This window comes from Suricata suricatta, chromosome 7 (genome assembly GCF_006229205.1).
Source record: "Suricata suricatta isolate VVHF042 chromosome 7, meerkat_22Aug2017_6uvM2_HiC, whole genome shotgun sequence".
NCBI lineage: Eukaryota > Metazoa > Chordata > Mammalia > Carnivora > Herpestidae > Suricata > Suricata suricatta.
Window position 1 is genome coordinate 17342064 of NC_043706.1, and position 18813 is coordinate 17360876.

General features: G+C 40.0%; 1 protein-coding gene across 1 annotated transcript in view; it reads right to left on the reverse strand.

Moving 5' to 3' along the window:
* Nucleotides 1-462: 462 nt before the first annotated feature.
* The window catches only part of SMIM13 (small integral membrane protein 13), a 25053-nt gene continuing 6702 nt past the window's right edge, over nucleotides 463-18813 (reverse strand). The window contains exon 2 of the mRNA XM_029945014.1: nucleotides 463-4834. Within this exon, the coding sequence (XP_029800874.1) occupies nucleotides 4647-4834 (188 nt within the window). The 3' untranslated portion in view covers nucleotides 463-4646. The remainder of the gene's footprint in view (nucleotides 4835-18813) is intronic.

The following is an 18813-nucleotide window of genomic DNA, read 5'->3' on the forward strand; positions in this document are numbered from 1 at the left end:
TTGGCAACTAAGCACAGCTGAGGAAAAATTAAACACCTGGCGCCTAGCCACTACAATGATTTCCCATCTCAAACTGGTTTTCAAAGGCATTCCTCAATCTTTTTACTTGCCTTTGGTCAGTGTCCTCACTCGGTCTTCCGGGTGGTTAATACTAACAAAAATGTGAGACATGACCCATGGTAAACAGAATATCAAAACAATCCTGAGGGTGCCGGATAAAACAGGAGCAGAGAACCAAAGGCTACACATGGGCAATGCAGTTTAGCTCATATCCATGTCCTTTGGGTTCTACGTCAACTGCTTTCACAGCACTAGAAATAGTATTACCTTAATACTTACAGATTCTTAGAGTGTGAAGTGTGGTGAAGGGTAGACTACTGGGGAAAATGACTGCTTTCAACTCCCTTCATGCCGCAGTCACCCCTCATACTTACTATACTTTATCAATGACACATACCAAACTTTTGTTTTCATTTTAATTTATTCTGTGCAATTTAAAGTGAAAGTTAAAACATCAAACAGACCACAGAAGCTTTGGGTACAGTACTGACCAGTTTTGAAACAAAAACAGTGAGTGATCATTTACATACATTCCTTAACTCTAATTTTACATCTCATTACATAATGGAACTATTAATGCACATATTTCTAATTCCTTATATATAAGCCTATTTGTCAAGCAGCAGATGGCAATACATTATCGCACAGAACGTCTCCTTTAAGAAACAGCAGCAGCCGTATTTGGTGAATGGTTACGCACAGAACGGACTTGGAGGGTACTGTTAAACACTGGTCCTAAGGCAGGCAGCCCATGTACATTAAGAAATGGAAAATGGAACTGTTATTAATATAAGACAAAATGCTATTCTTTATGCTTTAGATCAAAAGCTTTAGGATACTTTAAAAGCAGACGATACTAGGTGCTTTAATTCTAGACTCCATCATGAAATACTATTCCATTAGTTGCTCCAAAGTCTATACCCTTTGAGTACTGCTCATTAGCTTTTAAAAGTCAACTTCAAATAGAAGAGCACCTGAAGTTAACCAGTCAAAACTCTAATGTTACACTGGTTACATTACACTAAAACATAACTTTAAAAAAGAAAGGGATTTTTAAAAATCACCACGCTGTTGACTTACAATAACTTCAAAATAGGTTGCTCCTAAAAGTAAAAGAGCATTACTTTCAAATCTTTCAACACATTTTGGTTTAAAGTAACATTTTGTGAAACCATTAATATGGTTCACCCATCTTTCAGCAAAATATATTCCCACTTTCAGCAAAAGAACAGTGGAACTTGCTTTTAAGCCTAGCATCATCTAAAGAAACGGGTCAGCACATATGTGAATTAGCTATTCACCAAAAAACAAGGCATTTAATGTTTCCACCATGAAAACAATACTACAAAATCCATTGGATGAATTCTATTTTTAGCTTGATGTCAATATTAAAAACCTCACTAAACAGTGCCACACAAATATTTAGTGTTTTTTTGGCATTGAAATCAGAGCAATGCAAACCAGTACGCTTGATACAGGCAATTTTCACAAAAGTTTTGGAGGCAAAAGAGACGCGGGAATGGTTGCTTGGGAAGGAAATGAAACAACTTATCAGAGTCCTCAATTCTAGAATTAATCCTCAAAAGATGGCATAGCTGGTCACCATCTCTGTCTGTGAGTATCCAGACAAGACTGATTCGTGAATGTACTCTGACTGCTCAGAATCTTCTAAGCTTCAAAATTAACCACAGGCTAGTCAGTCTCCCACTGAGAAACTGAAAATGCACTTATGAAATTCTGGTTAAGCGCAGCTACAAAAGCACTAAAATAGGAATAGGAACAGAAACACACCCCCACACAAATAATTGTGTGTTAATATTCCTCTTGTCTTTCTTAGTGGCGCCCTTAGAAATGTGTACTATGGTGAGTGTGTATGTGTGTTGGGCGGGGGTGGGGGGGTGGAGGAATGAAAGAAAAAATAAAAGCTTTAAGCGAAGCAATTAGTTTGCAGAACGTTCATATTGGCATCAGTGATTTCTTTCTACTCTCCGAAGAGTTAAAACCTGGTAGGGTGTAAGCTACTTCATATGCTTTCAGATAGACTTCCTAAGTGAGTTAAACAGACCATTTCCTTAAATCCTACTAAAAAAAGATATTCCTGAAGCATAAATGTAAGTAATACCAACATGTACACCTTCATGTGGGTTCATCTGTAATAATTTGTGGATGACCCTTGCAGATTTTATGAAGTTACACCAGCCATCGTTAATACTGAATCAGTGTAGAAGCTCGCCGGCTACTTAATGTTTGTCAGCAACTACTATTATTACCGAAACTTTAGATACACACACACTAGAAAGCAGAATCCACAGCTCAAAATATTAGGCTATGAAAGATCTAATTTAAACATCCTCCCCGTACCAAGCTTTTAGGCATGAATTCTTTTCTAGCTGATGACCGTTTTAATGTGATAACGCAGCTAGTATGAAGCACTAAAATTAATGCTTGCAACTTGTCACTGGTTTGTTAATCCCTACAGTCACAAATAGAAAATGGCATCCAGTAAGGAAATGACAGAAAGATTCTGTGCCTCTCTCAGCTGCTAGGGATCTTCCCCTAGCAAATATTTAAAACTAAACCTATGGTCTGTAAATTCCCTTTCAGTTTATCCAAAGGGCTCCAATGATGGCCAAGGTCAGCCTCAGAAATACAAGCGGCTACACAGCAAGTGGACAGTCACCAAGCAAACCATGAGCGTGAACTATGAGGTATCACACATAGTTACACACCATTGTAAAAGAGAGGCGATAATCTGTGAGGACTAGTTCTGGAGGAAAAAATGGGTAGAAACATAACGGAAACTTGCATTAATAAAAGAAACTGGCTTTGCAGTTCATCCTTGTACAGAGCGGGTAACACGGAACGGGAAGGGTCTTTCTCTCTTCCCTGGTGAACACTCGGTCCAAAGTCCAGTGAAGACAAACACGGGCACCTGGCAGGTTATTTTGCAGTGAGGCGGGCATGGTCACCACTCTAGTTTACCCTCAGCACCCAGGACCTCTGAGGTCTCGTTGCTGAATTGTTTGTGAAGAAGCAATTTCTCCACAACACATGCCTTGAGCATGAAGTCCTCCCATACAAAAGGGAGAAACTAATCTTATTCTTCCTGAAGTAGAAGATGGTTCTTAGATTCCTAAGTTACTACTCTAAAATCTTGAATAGGTTGCAAAAAAAAAAAAAAAAATCGTATCTCCTAGAGGATAACTATTTTAACAGCCTAAGAGTCAGGATTAAGTTCCCCAATAAATAATCGCTACCCTACAAAGAAGAATAAATTTATAAACTATTTTTACTCTAAGATACCATCAATTGTAAGATGCACCATGTGTACCACTAAGAAAAAATACAGGCAATTAAGCGGACACAATGCTTTCATAGCATGTAGAATGAGGGTATTTATTGAAACATTGTTTGAGTTAAAGAGGCTTCTGTCATATCAGTCTTGCACATACCTGAAGAAAGTGTGTGAGTGAAATAATTGGTTAAGTTATACCTATAACTTCATATTCTGAGTCCAAGTCTTGTGACCCTTCTCCAACCACAGCCACAGAGGCTTGCTTTCTTCCACAGAGCAGCACCCTTGGCGTCATCCAGAGCGCTGGGGACGGGGCGTTTCTTGAAAGGGTGCTCCGCCCTGAAGTCTGCTTCATGTCAGCAGAGAGCTTTGGGCAAAATGAGGTCTGACGCCTTGAAGACAGACCTGCTCGGCGCATAAACTGATCACACCAGCCTCGCGCTGCTTTGAATTCTGTCTCTCCTATTCCCAGGGTTTGGGCAGTTTCTCCTGCCTTCAGTCGCACCGCTTGGCGAGGACAGGCCATCCTTGTGCACGCGCCTCACTAACAAAACCTAGTACAGCTTCACCCACTGGTGGGTGTCTTCCTTTCTTAGGTCCTGAAGCATTTTGCTGTGGCTTTACAAGTAAACATGGAAGTCTGGCCATTCCTCCAGCGACAGCTGTTTGCTTCGCTAATACGAAACGTGCGTCCAGCTCTCCGTTCCCGCGCTTTTCCGTGCACACAGTAACTTTCCGTTTCAATGCTGAACCATAGTGCGATCTTTCTGAAGACATTTTTAAGTGCCAATTAAACCTGACACACTTGATACCCACAGTACAGTGATGTCCACACACGCACAGGCGGGGATCATTGCACCACGACCATCTCCCGGCTGACGGTAATCATGGGGTTCAGCGCAACTTCAGACAAGGTTAAAATGTGGTAACAAAAACAAGAACAAAACGACGACAACAAGAACAAAACCCCATACATTATAAAACTAATAAAATATGGTTTTTCAAGCTTGTAATGTTTAACAGATTCACACCAGTGCAAGGAAATAAGTCCAGGAGGCAAAGAGTAAGTATGTAAGTGGAAAGCTAGTAGAGCAAAAGACTATTCGTTAAGACGGATCTTGTAATGATCTGATTTGGTTTTAATTCCCTTTATTTTCATATGGCTTACAGATACATCTTTTCTTGTTTTTCAATTGGACTTACAATCCAAGGAACACAAACCAAAGCCGTCATTAAAGACAGAGGCTCCCCACTGCCTTTCATCATTCACTAGTACAGGACGACGCTGGGGTCAGTGGCTTTCGTCAGTAGGCGCCCTCCTTTGGCGAGCAGATCTGATCCTGTGTGAGGATGGGGAAGTGTCTTCTTCTGTTTCAGAGCCTGATGGCTCATGATCTCCCTCCTGAGATCCTGTGTCTCCCACCAGTTCCCGCAGAAACTTGAATTTCGATAGGAAAAGATGCCATACAAAATACCAACCTGAAAGGAGACAGAAACATTAAGAAAAATTATTACACCCATTCTATCAATGGAGACCATTCTAGTTAATTGTATACACAAGGGGGTATTTTTACCAAACAGTATGTATGACATTAATATATACGTGATTACACATACGTATTTATGTAACAAACATTAAGCATTTACTATGAACAAGGAGTAAGAATAAACTCTTACATTGTACAGGATGGCAAAAAATTTCTGCCTTCATGGAATTTAGGATCCAAGCTTGGTCCATCTACATTAAAATTATGATGAGATTATAATATCTATGTCAATGTGTTCATTATATTAAAGTCAAATTTCTGAGAGGACTTTTCTGGGGAAAAAAGATTATACTCTGCACTTCCTTGGACATTCAAATATCAGTGCTAATATTTACTAAAACCAAGTCTCCTGCAATGTGAAGGCCAGGCCATGCAGTGTAGACATGCCATGCCTGCAGTAAGAAGAACTTCTGTCAGGGGTGCCTGTGGGGCTCCGACGGTTAAGCGTCCAACTCTGGGTTCCGGCTCAGGTCATGATCTCGCGGTTCGTGAGTTCCAGCCCTGCACTGGGCTCTGCAGGGGAACCCACTTGGGATTCTGTCTGCCCCTCCCTTGCTCGTTCTCTTGCTCTCTCTCTCTCAAAATAAATAAATAAACTAAAAAAAAAGGACTTCTGTCAGACTCAAGCTATTCATTAGTTTCTAGAAATTATAAACTTTCAAAGAAAATTAATACATTTTCTTTAATTACACGACAAAAGAATAAAGCCAGAGCACCACTGTCGAGGCTCAGGATTTTTAAAAACGTGGTATTTTCATTTCAAAGTCATTAAAAAGTCTGGACAACTCTCTTTACAAATAAAAAAAAAAAAATTACCACCCAAGTTTTGTTTGTTTTGCAAGAAGACTGAAGTTCACTACATTTCAGATGCCCACAAATAAGGATAAATCAATAAAAGAGTGCAAGGATAAAACCTGTGAACCCATGACTAGTTGTTCTGAAATGTTAAGAGCGTATTAAAACAAACAAAAGTAACCACTGTAACAAAGCTTCCCACGGGAGTGTTTCACTGTGCCTTCCACTTTCCACTCTACTAGAAAAGCAGTCAACCACAGCATATCCTAATGAGGAGCACTTTATGAAAACAAAATCCCTGTTCTACCCCAGCATTACACCAGACCAGGATGAATGGCCACTAAAGGAAGTTCCTAATTCTACTTGTTTCCTTCTTGAAATCTCTGAAGGAAAAAAAGAAAAAAAAAAGATCAACATAAGCTTCTTGGTGTTGAAAGACTACTAATTTGAGAGATTTAACCCTACTTCTCAAGTATTTGCTTTCTTTAACTGCTGAATGCTAACCACAAATGTATTTTGGTCAACTATGGGTTAAACATCAAACTCTGTAAAACAGCATTTTAATAAAATTCCAAATTAGCACACTCTGTCTTTACCCAAAATTCTTTGTACTCGCAGGCATAGCGAGTAAGCAGAAACAACTCTGGAGGAGTCAGGAGCCGCAGTGCTGATAAGACTCACAAGGCTGCTATAAGAGCCACATGAGAAGGCACGTGCAGGGCTCAGGTGTCCCGCACGGAGTAAGCATTTTGGTAAAATGCTCAATGCACCTAAGCTGTGTAGTCCCTGGGCAGGGGGATCTGAGGGGCCTTCTACTTTGTGAATTAATCTTTCTTTTTTTATTGAGATATGTTTCACATAGCATAAAATTCCCTCTTCTAAAGCACACAATGCGGTGGTTTGTAGTATACTCACAAGGCTGTGCAACCATCCCCATGATCAAAGTCTGCAACCTTGTCGTCAACCCCAAAGAAGCCCCACAGTCACTCCCCATCTCCTCCTCCCCCAGCCCCGGGCAACCACTCAACTCCTCTTCCTGTCTCTAAGGATTTATCTATTCTGAGCATTTCACATAAATGGAATCACAATATTAGTCTTCTGTCTGACTTCCTCCGGTCCGCATATACTTTCAAGGTTCATCATTCATGTTGCTACCGACATCACCATTACATTCCTTTTTATTGTTGAATAATATTCCAGTGCACGGACACATCACACTAGGTTTAACTATTCAATAGTGAATGGACATTTCAGTAGCTTCTACTTTGGGGCTGGTATAAAAAAATCATTTCAGCTTTTGGGTGCAAGGACCATTCTGTGTACAAGGTTTTGTAGAGACATGTGCTCGTTCTTCTAGGGACACCCAAGGGTTCAACTAGGAGGACAACTACTGGGTCATATGGTAACTTCATGCTTAACCACTTGTGACACTGCTAAACTGTCTTCCAAAAATCAGCTACGCCACTTTCTGTCCCCACTGGCAGTGCATAAGGCTCAAATTTCTCTACGTCCTCACCAAGACTTTTTACCGTCTGCCTTTCCCGTGGCAGTCATCCTAGTGGGTGTAGCACTGTAGCTTTTATTTACATTTCCCTTGTGACTAAAGATAGACTGAGCATCTTTTCATGTTTACTGGCCACTTGTATATCCTTTGGAGAAATACCTATTCAATTCCTTTGCCTCCTTTTAAAAAAAGGTTGTCTATCTTTTTGAGTTGTAAGAGTTCTTTATATATTCTTGATACTAGACCTTTATTAGATACAATTTCCAAATATTTCCTCCCACTCTGTGCGTTGTTTTTTCACTGTCTTGATAATGTTATTTGAAGTACAAATGTTTTTAATTATGATGAAGCCTAATTTATCCATTTTTTTCTTTAAGGAAATCCAGTTTATCTATTTTTTCTTCAGTTGCTTGTATTTTTGGTGTCCTACGTAGGGAATGACAGCCCAAAATCATAAAGATTTACATTATATATTCTTCTAAGTTTTACTTTTAAGTCTGATCGATTTTAGTTAATTTTGGTATAAGAGATTCAAAGTTGTTCAGTCTTCATATGGATATTAAGTTGTTCCAGAACCATTTGTTGAAAAGACTGTTCTTCCTATTAAATTGTCTTGGCCCCTTTGTTAAAGATCAAATGAACATTAGGAGGTGGAATGGTATGGTCAAATGACCATACATTGATGTATGGTAGCTTTATGCCAGTACTACACCATCTTGATTAGTTACAGTAGTTTTGTATTAAGTTTTGAAATTGAGAGAATTTTGAATGAAAATCTACCATCTTCGTTCTTTTCAAGATTTTTTTGGCTGTTCTGAGTCCTTTGCATTTCCATGTGAATTTAGAATTCCATTGTTGATTTCTGCAAAAAAGGCCGTGATAATTTTGATAGGGGTTACAGTGAATCTGTAGACTAATGTGGGTACTCTACACAGTTTTTTAATACTTCCCTGTACTAAACGAAATTTTTCTACAACAGACACAAATGGCTTTGATAATCAAGAAAATCGGGGAAAATAAGTCAGAAACTTTAAGTAAATCATGAATACTCTATAGATGTATATGTTTTAAATATGCCAATGCCATTAATTGGCCTAAATTATTAAGGCCAGTTGATTTATTTTTTTTCAGTATTTTTAAAATTTTTATCTTTATAAATATAATTTATTGTCAAGTTGGCTAACATATAGTGTATACACTATGCTCTTGGTTGTGGGAGTCGATTCTTGTGATTCATAGCTTATGTACAAGCCCCAGGGCTCATCCCAACAAGTGCCCCCTCAATGCCCACCATAAAGCCAGATGGTTTCAATACATACTAAGAAAAACCCCTAACTCTTAGATTAGTTGTATCTATTGAAGATGATAGTCTTGACCTCAAAAAAAACAAAGATTCCAATAGTGGCTGCAAGGTGTCAAATGACCATAAAGAAATTCAAGGGAGGTTGAAGTCTTTTGACTAAAAAGAGACTATGGTGAAGGGCTGGCATGACTGGAGTGCCACCATGAAACATGACAGCGCCCTCCCAATGGTTAAGACAAAGCAAGTCTCCTAGCACAGAAATCTACAAAATAAGGAAGTGAGGACAGCTGTCGCAGTCAGTTTGGGAAGACACAAAAGCATTCAGCTAGATCACAAACTCTCTTTCTCAACTTTAATAAAACAAAACAAAAAAAAATGTTTTTCATCTCTGCCAACAACCTATGTAAGGGATTCAATCTCGAGTACAAACTCAGATATGGCTACCAATGAGACACGTGGGCTCAGAGTGGCAAGTTATGGCTCAGCACCCCCTCCTCACCCACACTGGCTAAGCCACTCAACTTCACACCTCTCATTTTTATCCCCCAACCTGGAGACAAGAACACTCTCTACTCTTGTCTGAGTGGAAGATACAGATATGCAGGGGGGGGAGCATGTGGGCAGTAACGCCGCGTCCCACAAAAAATCATGAGCTGGAGAACTCCCGGTACGCAGTTCATCTGCTGGGCGGCCACAAAGAACAAATACCCACTGTGCTTGTTTTTCAGGGACTACTGTAATGACGAGGTAGCAATGCAAAGCTAAGAGAGAAACTGCAGTGTTGATAAGAACTGCAGCGGTATTCACTCAACTGAGGAAAGGGCAACAAGTTGTCCTCCAAGTAGAATGAGTAAGTTCACACAGAGACACATGTGGGGGAAGGGAGTTTCCATATCACAGTACCTACAAACAGTAACATCACATGCTTCTACAAAGAGTATTCTAGTCTGAACAAAGGATGATACTAAAAATTCCAGGCAATTCGATCAGAAACAAAAAAACAATTGTACACGCTATAATTTATTTTAGGAAAAGAACCATTACTAAAACTCCAGTGGGTACATACAGGAAAAGCATGACTTAGCAAAGAAGAAACTAAGGGAGGTACTATCACAGTGCCAGATAAAGCTGCTAATAAGATAGTCACTGACTGTGTTAATTAGATAAGAAAATCACATTAGCTAACTTTGTTGTTGTCTAACTTGGGGACAGGTACTATAAGGAAATGCTTTGCACGTATCATTTAATGGCCAGACTGTCACTCAATTTAACTAAACTGTTCCTTCACATATTGCTGGCAGCTGATTAATGGGACCCTGATCTATTCCTCTATAGCACTTTACTTGTACTGATCTTATGATAAATGCAAAGTAGAAAGGCATATACATATTCCTCTCTTCTTATGTTAATAAAACAGTTTTTAGTTCAAGTAACAGAAATCTTGGCTTAGCTTAACCAAAAAGAGGGAATTTATTGTTGGCTTACAGGGGAGTCTCAGAACGCATGGACGAAGCACCCTTACTGGGGACAGAAGGAGCAGCCTTGTGAACTGAGGTAGCTCTCCCAGCACTATCTGTTTCCCTTTGCACACTGAATTCACTTTCTTCTCGGCTTATCTTGCACACAAGCTACTTCTCAGTTCTGTGAAAGACTTCTCAGTTCATATCCTCAAAAAAAAAAACAAAACAAAAAACAAAAAAAAAAGAAAAAAAGAAACCCTGGAAGCTCTATCCCAACTTGAGTCACCTGTCAGCCCAAGGGCCAGCATGCATGGTGAATGTGGCTGTCCAGCCTACCATGCAGAATTTGTGTGATCTTAGAGACTGCAGGGGAGTGGATGGGATGGCCTGGAGAAAGAACCCAGTAAAGCTGTCTCCTCTACTTTCATTAGCAACAGAGTCCCGGAGGATGGTCGCCACTGAGGAATCACTCAAACACAAACCCCCCTGAGCTAGGCAGACAAGTCTTCTGATGGATTCAGTCTAACCAAATCCTTCAATACCCTTGCCTTGAGGCCCTCAAAACTGCACCCAGTACAAAATAATGTCCACACTGAAAGAAGTCCTCAACCTCTTGAACTGAGAAACTACTTACTTAAGGTGGAGTAAGAGAGATCAGATGAGGCTGGGAGTCACTCTCCCTTTTGTGGAAAAAACACATATAAATGGAAGGCAAGTTCAAAAGTACATATCACTACCACGTTACAGCCATTCACAACAAAATCACTCAAACTGGCACTCATCATACTCTACTAGGAAATTACAGCTTCCCAAAGACTCATGCCAGACACCCTAAATCATATGCCAAGGACTGTGCTTACTTTTTTTTTTAAAGCTCCCCAAATGAATCTGATGCACAAGCAGGTTTGGAAAAAAGAAATGAAGAAGACACATGAGTGCTGTCGCAGATCAATGATGGAGATGAGCCAAGGAAAAGGAGAAAACAAGCAGTGGAGCAGCAGGGAGGAGATACGACATAGCGACCAGGTCATCTGAGAAGATCCCACTTGAGAAAAGGCCACAAGAGCCACATTAGTCATGAAATGGACAAAGTACATGTATAAGCGGGAGCTACAAAGAAACTTCCCCAGGCCGCGATGGTAAGGGCGGCAACGCTGAAGGATGACGGATGTGTAATGCAGGATGCAATTAACGGATGGTCAAAAGTTGGACGTAAAGAACTACTGTATCTTTGCTCCAAGCAGAATTTGTAGGATGACTGGTTAACAAAATGATTTGATATAACACTTATGTATCATTCTTCTGTATACTATGAACCTAAGAGAAAACAAATGGAAAGTTGTGTAACATAAAATGGAGCATCGCACTCTATCAAGTTACTGATTGTAAGAGCATCAAATGGGAGAGGGGAGTGCGTGCAGTGAGGCGGAGGCACCACAGACACACAAAGGGCAGAATCACCAGTTCAGATTTACGACTCTGACTTCCCATATCAACAGACCAGCTCAATTCGGACTCTGGGCCCTAGTGACTAACTTCCACCAGATCTGTGTGTGTATCTTTGTGGGGGAGTGGGATAAAAGGAATAATCACTACAAAGGCGACATTTTACTGAAAAGGACTTACCCCTGGTACCCTGCACCGACAGCCCACAGGCACTCACAGGAGCACAGCTCATAGAATCCCTCCCACCGAGACCGGATATGCAGACACCACCAACTCCTTACCTAACTTACTTCATGGGATGTGTGTCCTGTACCTTGTCCTGGGATTTAGGAAGAGAAAAATGGGAAGGAGGAAGGGAGAGAAGAAGTGGGGCAAGAGAACTGTCCACATTTAGCTGTATACATAATCAGAAATTTACACTGATTATTAAAACACACGACTGCTGCAGTTTTTCACGGTGTCGAAGGCAAGTCTGCACCTTGCTCGTCTCACCCTGCAAAGCACTGTATGTCAGAGACACTGGCTGGCGACACAGGGTGCATATTCTGGGATAAGCAAACGAGCACTCTCTGGTGTGTGCCAATAGCTAAGCGTTATTAGCTCAAAGGCTGAATTTCATGAAACACAGCGTACGTTGTTTTTCTGTGCAAGATAACCGGGCTGGCAGCAGAAGGGTAGTGATAGCAGATGAACCTGAGTGATGAACCAACACCATCAACGCACCACAAGCCCAAGGGACGGTTGTAATTATAGAGTTCTCCTTTACAAAGTGCTTTTCTATTCAACCTGTCCTTTAATCCTCCCAATTACACTCTGAATTAATGAGACTAGGAATCATTATCCCCATTTTCTAGATAAGAAAATAAGGGAAAGTGACTCAACCATTGAAGAAGGCCAGCTAGGCAAAAGAAGGCAATGAATTTTAAAAGTGTGTCATATTTCTCAGATTTTCATGGTGAAAGTATGGCTAAAAGACAAAACGTCAATCCGAAATGAGGATTTGAAATCACTACCCATGATCTTTTCAGCTCAAGAGCCCAGCAACAGCAGTCACCAACTCTTGTCTCAGTGGAGCCATTCCAACAGAGTCAGGTAATCTGGCCTTCGTGATGGTATCCAAGTAGTTAACTAACTGGTTCAATACCAATCTCAATTTGTATAAAGCTCTTTTCCATGTTCAATCCTATTACTGATTTGTATTTTAATCTGAAGGTAGCTGAGGCTCACTTCGAGGATAATATATTCAAGGCCATGGACACAGGCTAAGTAAAAATAGTGCCATACTCTTCCACCTCTTACCACAATACCACACCCCTTTCGTAATGACCCCCTGGGCAACGCTACACGATAAGCCCCCGAAAATACCATTACATTCAAAACTCTTTTATTCAATAGGTACAGCACTTTTTAAAGTTGACTTGACATGTACACATTCTATTTAATAACTACAGAATAATCCTTCTTTTTAAGTATATACAGAACATTCACCAAAATACACCATTAATCAGTCTCACTAAATTTAAGAGTAAACACTCCTAAAAAAAATTTTTTTTAACATTTATTTTTGAGAGACAGAGACAGAGCATGAGCATTGGAAGGGTAGAGAGAAAGGGAGACAATCCGAAGCAGGCTCCAGGCTCTGAGCTGTCAGCACAGAGTCTGACATGGGGTTCAAGCCCACGAACCAGGAGATCATGACCTGAGCAGAAGTCGGAGCAGAGCAAACTGAGTAAACTCTCCTAAATTTTACTGTATAAAATATATTTTCTGACCATAACAAAATTCATTAGAAATGAATGACTAAATGATATATGGGAAAAAAATCAAATATTCAAAATTTAAGCAATACTCCTAAATAACATATACTATAATATAGAATATAAATATATATTTATATAAATATAAAAGAGAATTCACAAGTGAAACTAAAAATAGTTTGAACTGAATATTTTTTAAATCAAAAGCAATACCAGGAAAGAAATTTATTTCATTATTTAAAAAAATGTCTAAAATCAATAATCTAAGTTTCCACCAGGAGAAACTAAGAAAAGAAGTACAAATGAAACTCAAAATAAGTAGAAGAGGGGCACCTGGATAGCTCAGTCAGTTGTGAGCAACTGACTTGATTTCAGCTGAGGTCAGGATCTCACTGTTTGTGAGATCGAGCCCCATATGGAGCTCTGCACTGACAGTGCGGAGCCTGCTTGGGATTCTCTCTCTGCTCCTCCCCGCTCATGCCACACACACACTCTCTCACTCTCTCCCAAAATTAATAAATAAAAAACTTTTTAAAAAGGCTGACTGACTTTTAAAAAAAGGTAAGTAGAAAAAAATAAAGATATCAGCATAAAGCAATGAAATAGAATATGGACAAGTCATAGAGGGGGAAAAATGAAACCAAAGTTGATTCTTTGAAAAAAAACAATATTTATAAATCTCTAGCCAAATTAATCATGTGGGAAAAAGAGAGAGAAAGGACACAAATAACCAATATCAGAAATGAAAAAGAAGACATCATTACAGATGCTATAGATATTTAAAAAATAATAATAAGATTAAAACCTTATTCCTATAAATTACACAACTGAGATTAAATAGTGACTGAAAGGCACACACTATGAAAGCTCACTTTGTGTCTATGAAGGCTCACACGAGAAGTAACAGACAACCAGAAGAGCCCAATGTCTACTTAAAAAACTGAATCTGTAGTTAAAGCCTTCCCCAGAAGAAAAGTTCTGGCCCAGATTAATTCACCAGAACATTTAAGAAAGAAAGTATATGAACTGTGGCAGACACAGCTTAGTAGCCTCAGAGTCAAGCCACTGTTAAATCGTGTGACCTGTCCCGGTGAGTGTGGCCACAACCTGTGTCCTACTTTCAACAGAACACAGCAAAGGTCCCGGGATAGTTACTCCCGTTCTGTTCTGAGGTTCTGTGATACAGGTAAAAGGATTCTGCAGAGGCTATGGATTCTGAGTTGCAGAAAAGGGAAATTATGGTAGGTGGACCCAACTCAATTAAGTGTTAAGTCTTTAAAAGAGACACAGAGCCCTTCCTTGGTCTCAGGGATTCTCCCACTGGTTGAAAAGCGGCAAGCCACCCCATGTCCTAGAGTCACATGGAACTGAACTCTGCCAACAGCCGCAAGAGGCAGGCTGACCCCTGACTGTGCTTGTGAGATGGGCAGCCAGCTGAGGTCCCAGCTAAGCCATCCCACACTCCTGACCTGCAGAAACCACGAGCCAACAATTATGTTTTCGTGAGCTGTTAAGTTTGTGTAAGGTGTTATGCAGCTAGAGAGATCTAACACGCTAACTCTAAGTAAACTCTTCCAAGACATAACAGAGAGACACTTCCCAACTCACTTCTGATGAGGTTTTGCATGACCCTCACAACAAAGCCATATACAAGCATTTAAGAAAGCTACAAATATTCCTCATGAACCAAAATCTGCAATATCCAAAAGATATATATGAAAAGGATAATCCATCAATATATAAAAAGTCTATCTCAAGAGTTACTGGGTTGCTTTAACATTCAAAACTCAGTGTAAAAGACCATGTAAACAGACTTAAAGAAAAACGTGATCATCTTCATACCAAAAAAGCATCTGAAAAAAATCCAACATCCATTTCTGACTTTTTAAAAATCTCATCAGATTAGGAATAGAAGGAAAGTTTTCTTCTTCAACCTGATAAAGAATGCCTACAAATAACTGACAGCTCATTACACTGTACAGTGAAAGACTAAATGTTTCTCTCCAAAAGGTCAGGGAGAAAGATCTGTTTTCGGCCCTTTCCTTCAATGCTATTCTGGAGGTACAATGAGGCAAAAACCAAAAGACACAGATACTAGAAAGAATAGGTAGAACAATCTTCATGCGCAGTTAATATGAACCTCTGGGTAGAAAATCCTAAAGAATTACAAAAACTAAATGAACTTAGCAGTATTGCAGAATACTCTGTCAATATACAAAAATCAATACACAAAATCATTTGTATTTCTATATATCAGCTGCAAACATTAGAGTACCACACATAACAGCACCAAAACTATGAAAACTTAGAGTTAAATTTGACAAAATTAGTGCAAGAATTGTATTCTATACTGAAATAAGTAAAATGTTGATGAGAGAAATTAAAGTTCCCCCAAAAAATAAAGAGATACAATATGGTCCTAAATCACAACATTAAGATGTCAATTCTCTCCACCTTCACCTACAGATTCGATAGATCTATTTTGGCAAGTTGATTCTGAAGCTTAAGGAAATGCAAAGGATCTAAAATAGCAAACATTCTGAAACGAGTAATATTACAAAACCCACACAATTGGTATAAGGATACATATGAGTCACTGAAACAGAATAGTCCAGAAATAAACCCATAGATAGGGTCAAATGATTGTCAACAACTGCCTTTTTTCTTTCTTTCTTTTTTTAAATTTTTTAACGTTTATTTATCTTTTAGAGAGAGAGACAGAGTGTAAGCGGCAGAAAGGCAGGGAGAGAGGGAGACACAGAACATGGGGCTCAAACCCACGAACTGTGAGATCATGACCGGAGCCAAAGTCGGACACTTAACCAACTGAGCCACCAAGGTGCCCCAACAACTGCCTTTTCAATAAATGATGCTAAAACACCCTTATGTAAAAAAGAACCCTGATCTTTAACTTAAAAACCATACACAAAAAAATCACCTCAAAGATCATACCCTGCAGGAAAAACCTAAAATATAAAACTCATAGGAGAAAATATTTGTGACCCTGGGGTAAGCAATAGCTTCTTAGGATTCAAAATGCATGAAATATAAAAGAAACTGATAAATGGAACTTAAAATCAAAATATTTGCTCTTCTAATGACACTTAAAAATGAAAAGGCAACACATATTAAAATATTTACAAAACATGTATCTGATAAAAGGCTGTCCCCTAAATACACAAGAACTACTACAACTTGATTATAAAAAGATAATGCAATTTCTTAAATGGGTAAAAACTGTAAACAGACATGACAACAAAGCTGTTGACAATGGAAAATGTTTGGCAGTTTCTCACAAAATTATCCAAGAGAAATGAAAACATATATCCCCACCAAGACTTGTAAAGGAATGTTAATAATAGCAATACTTGTAATAACCAAAACTGGAAATCCTAACATCCATCGATAAGCAAAAAGATAAATAAATTATGGTATATCCACACAATGGAATATTACGCATCAGTAAAAAACCTGAATCACTGATAGACACAATACCACAGACGGATCTGGAAAGCACTGTGCTAAGTGAAAGAAGTCAAACACAAAAGACATGCTGTATGACTTCATGTACATTAAATTCTAGAAAAGGCAAAATTATGGCTATGGAAAGCAGTGCAACTGATGCAGGGGTTTGAGGAACTGACTACAAAAGGGCATGAAGGAACCTTCTGGAGTGATCAGAAAGTTCTAGATCTTGATTGTGGTGGTGGTCACACTACTGTATACATTTACTAAAACTCAACAAGTTTTATACTTTCTTTTCTGTGGTCAACAAACATATTTTACCTTATTCTCTCGTTATCTTTGAAACATATATTATCCATATCAATCAAAGGACAGTTTATGTTTCTAAGACCAGGTTTAACCTGTGAAAATCTGTTTTCCACACATCAGTTAATTCCTATCTCTTCACTTGCACCTCAGTGTGAGATAGAGGAGCCGAAACACATCGATCCTCCATATTCCCAGATTCGATTACTTGCATTGGGCTAAAATTAGAGGTCGTGTGCCCTGCTCAAGCCCCACAGCTAGGAAGCGGCAGTGCTGGTCGCCTTTAAAGCTGGATCAACCAGAGCCCGACTCTGCCCACTAACTCCCCGACCTTGTTTAGCACAGCAGGAACCCGGGACTGGGCACTAGACAAGGCCTGCAAATTTGTCCATCCGGGGTCCGCTGAACCAGGTTCAAGGAAGCCAACCTCTGGAGAAGGGAGAATGTGCACCCCGAGACAGGCAGCTACTTCTTTGCTCCTGCAGGCCCCCAAGGATGCTCTCCCAGGACCAAACTTCAAATCTCAGACACTCGTTAGACACAGGGGCAGGCAGAGCAGACGGAAGTGGCACCACTGATGTTAGGCAGTGCCACCATCAGGCCACGACCACTCCCAGGCCCTACAAGTGGCCTCCTGATTTCAAACTCTCATCAACCCTTGACACTCACCTACCTGCCTTCCTTGCTTCTAGGCTCCTCACTCCACACACGGTAGCTAGAACAGCCCATAAAAATCGGAGCTCCTGCTAAATAAAAACCCACTGCCTCTCAGACAGCATAAATTCTGCAGGTGATGCATATAAAATGCCACAATCTGGGTGCTTCCTGCCTCCAACAATAACCTCACCTTAGCTCATTCTTCAAGGTCTAAAAGTTCATTCACTTACTCACTCATTCGAATATTCATGAAACACCTACCATGTTCCAAATACCACCTTTACTGGAACATATTTGCCTAATAATGAAGAACCCTAGGCAAAGATAAAGTATTGTAAAGGGAAGGGGACAGGTGTGTAAAGGCAGGTATCTGACAGAGAGAGGTTAGGAAGGCCTCACTGACAAATGGAAAGATAGTGACAAAGTTGCGGGAGAAGGGTACAAGACCAAGAATGTGCTTTTAGATATGATTGTAATACTCACTGCTCAAGAGTTTTGATGACCCTATCTCCAGGCTCCTCCCTCCACCAGGAGGGGCGTTTTAGCGGTGGAGCTGAAACACCCCACCCTCTCATCCCATTTGGTCTTTTTATTTTTTTTTTTAATGCTTTTTATTTATTTTTGAGAGACAGAGACAGACAGTGCGATCAGGGGAGGGTCAGAGAGAGAGGGAGACACAGAATCCGAACAGGCTACAGGCTCTGAGCTAGCTGTCAGCACAGAGCCTGACACGGGGCTCGAACCCACAAACTGTGAGATCATGACCTGAGCCGGAGCCAGCCGCTGAACCAACTGAGCCACACAGGCGCCCCTCCATTTGGTCTTCTTAAAGACCAGCCCCAGGCCTCAAACCACCTAAAGGCCCCCTCCCCCGCCCCCCACCTCCAAGGAAAGGCCCAAAGATGCTATGAATAACAAAAGATGCTCCTATCCTCAGAAAATCCTAAGAGTTTAGGGAACTTTTTGGCAGAGACCAGGGACAAAGACCAATATATTATTGTCCCACGAAGTTGAACTCCTTACTTGATGACTGCTCTTCAAGCCACAGGACAAAGAAAACATCTGTTTCTGTTTGAAAATCCGGTAATAACAGGGTAATGAATACACACACCCAACTTGATGAATTTCACATAAGATACAGGTTGCCTATCTTAGACCTTTCCTTAGATTCTTACAAATTTGTTGTTGAAAGTAAGGACTCATTTGTATCCTCTTCCA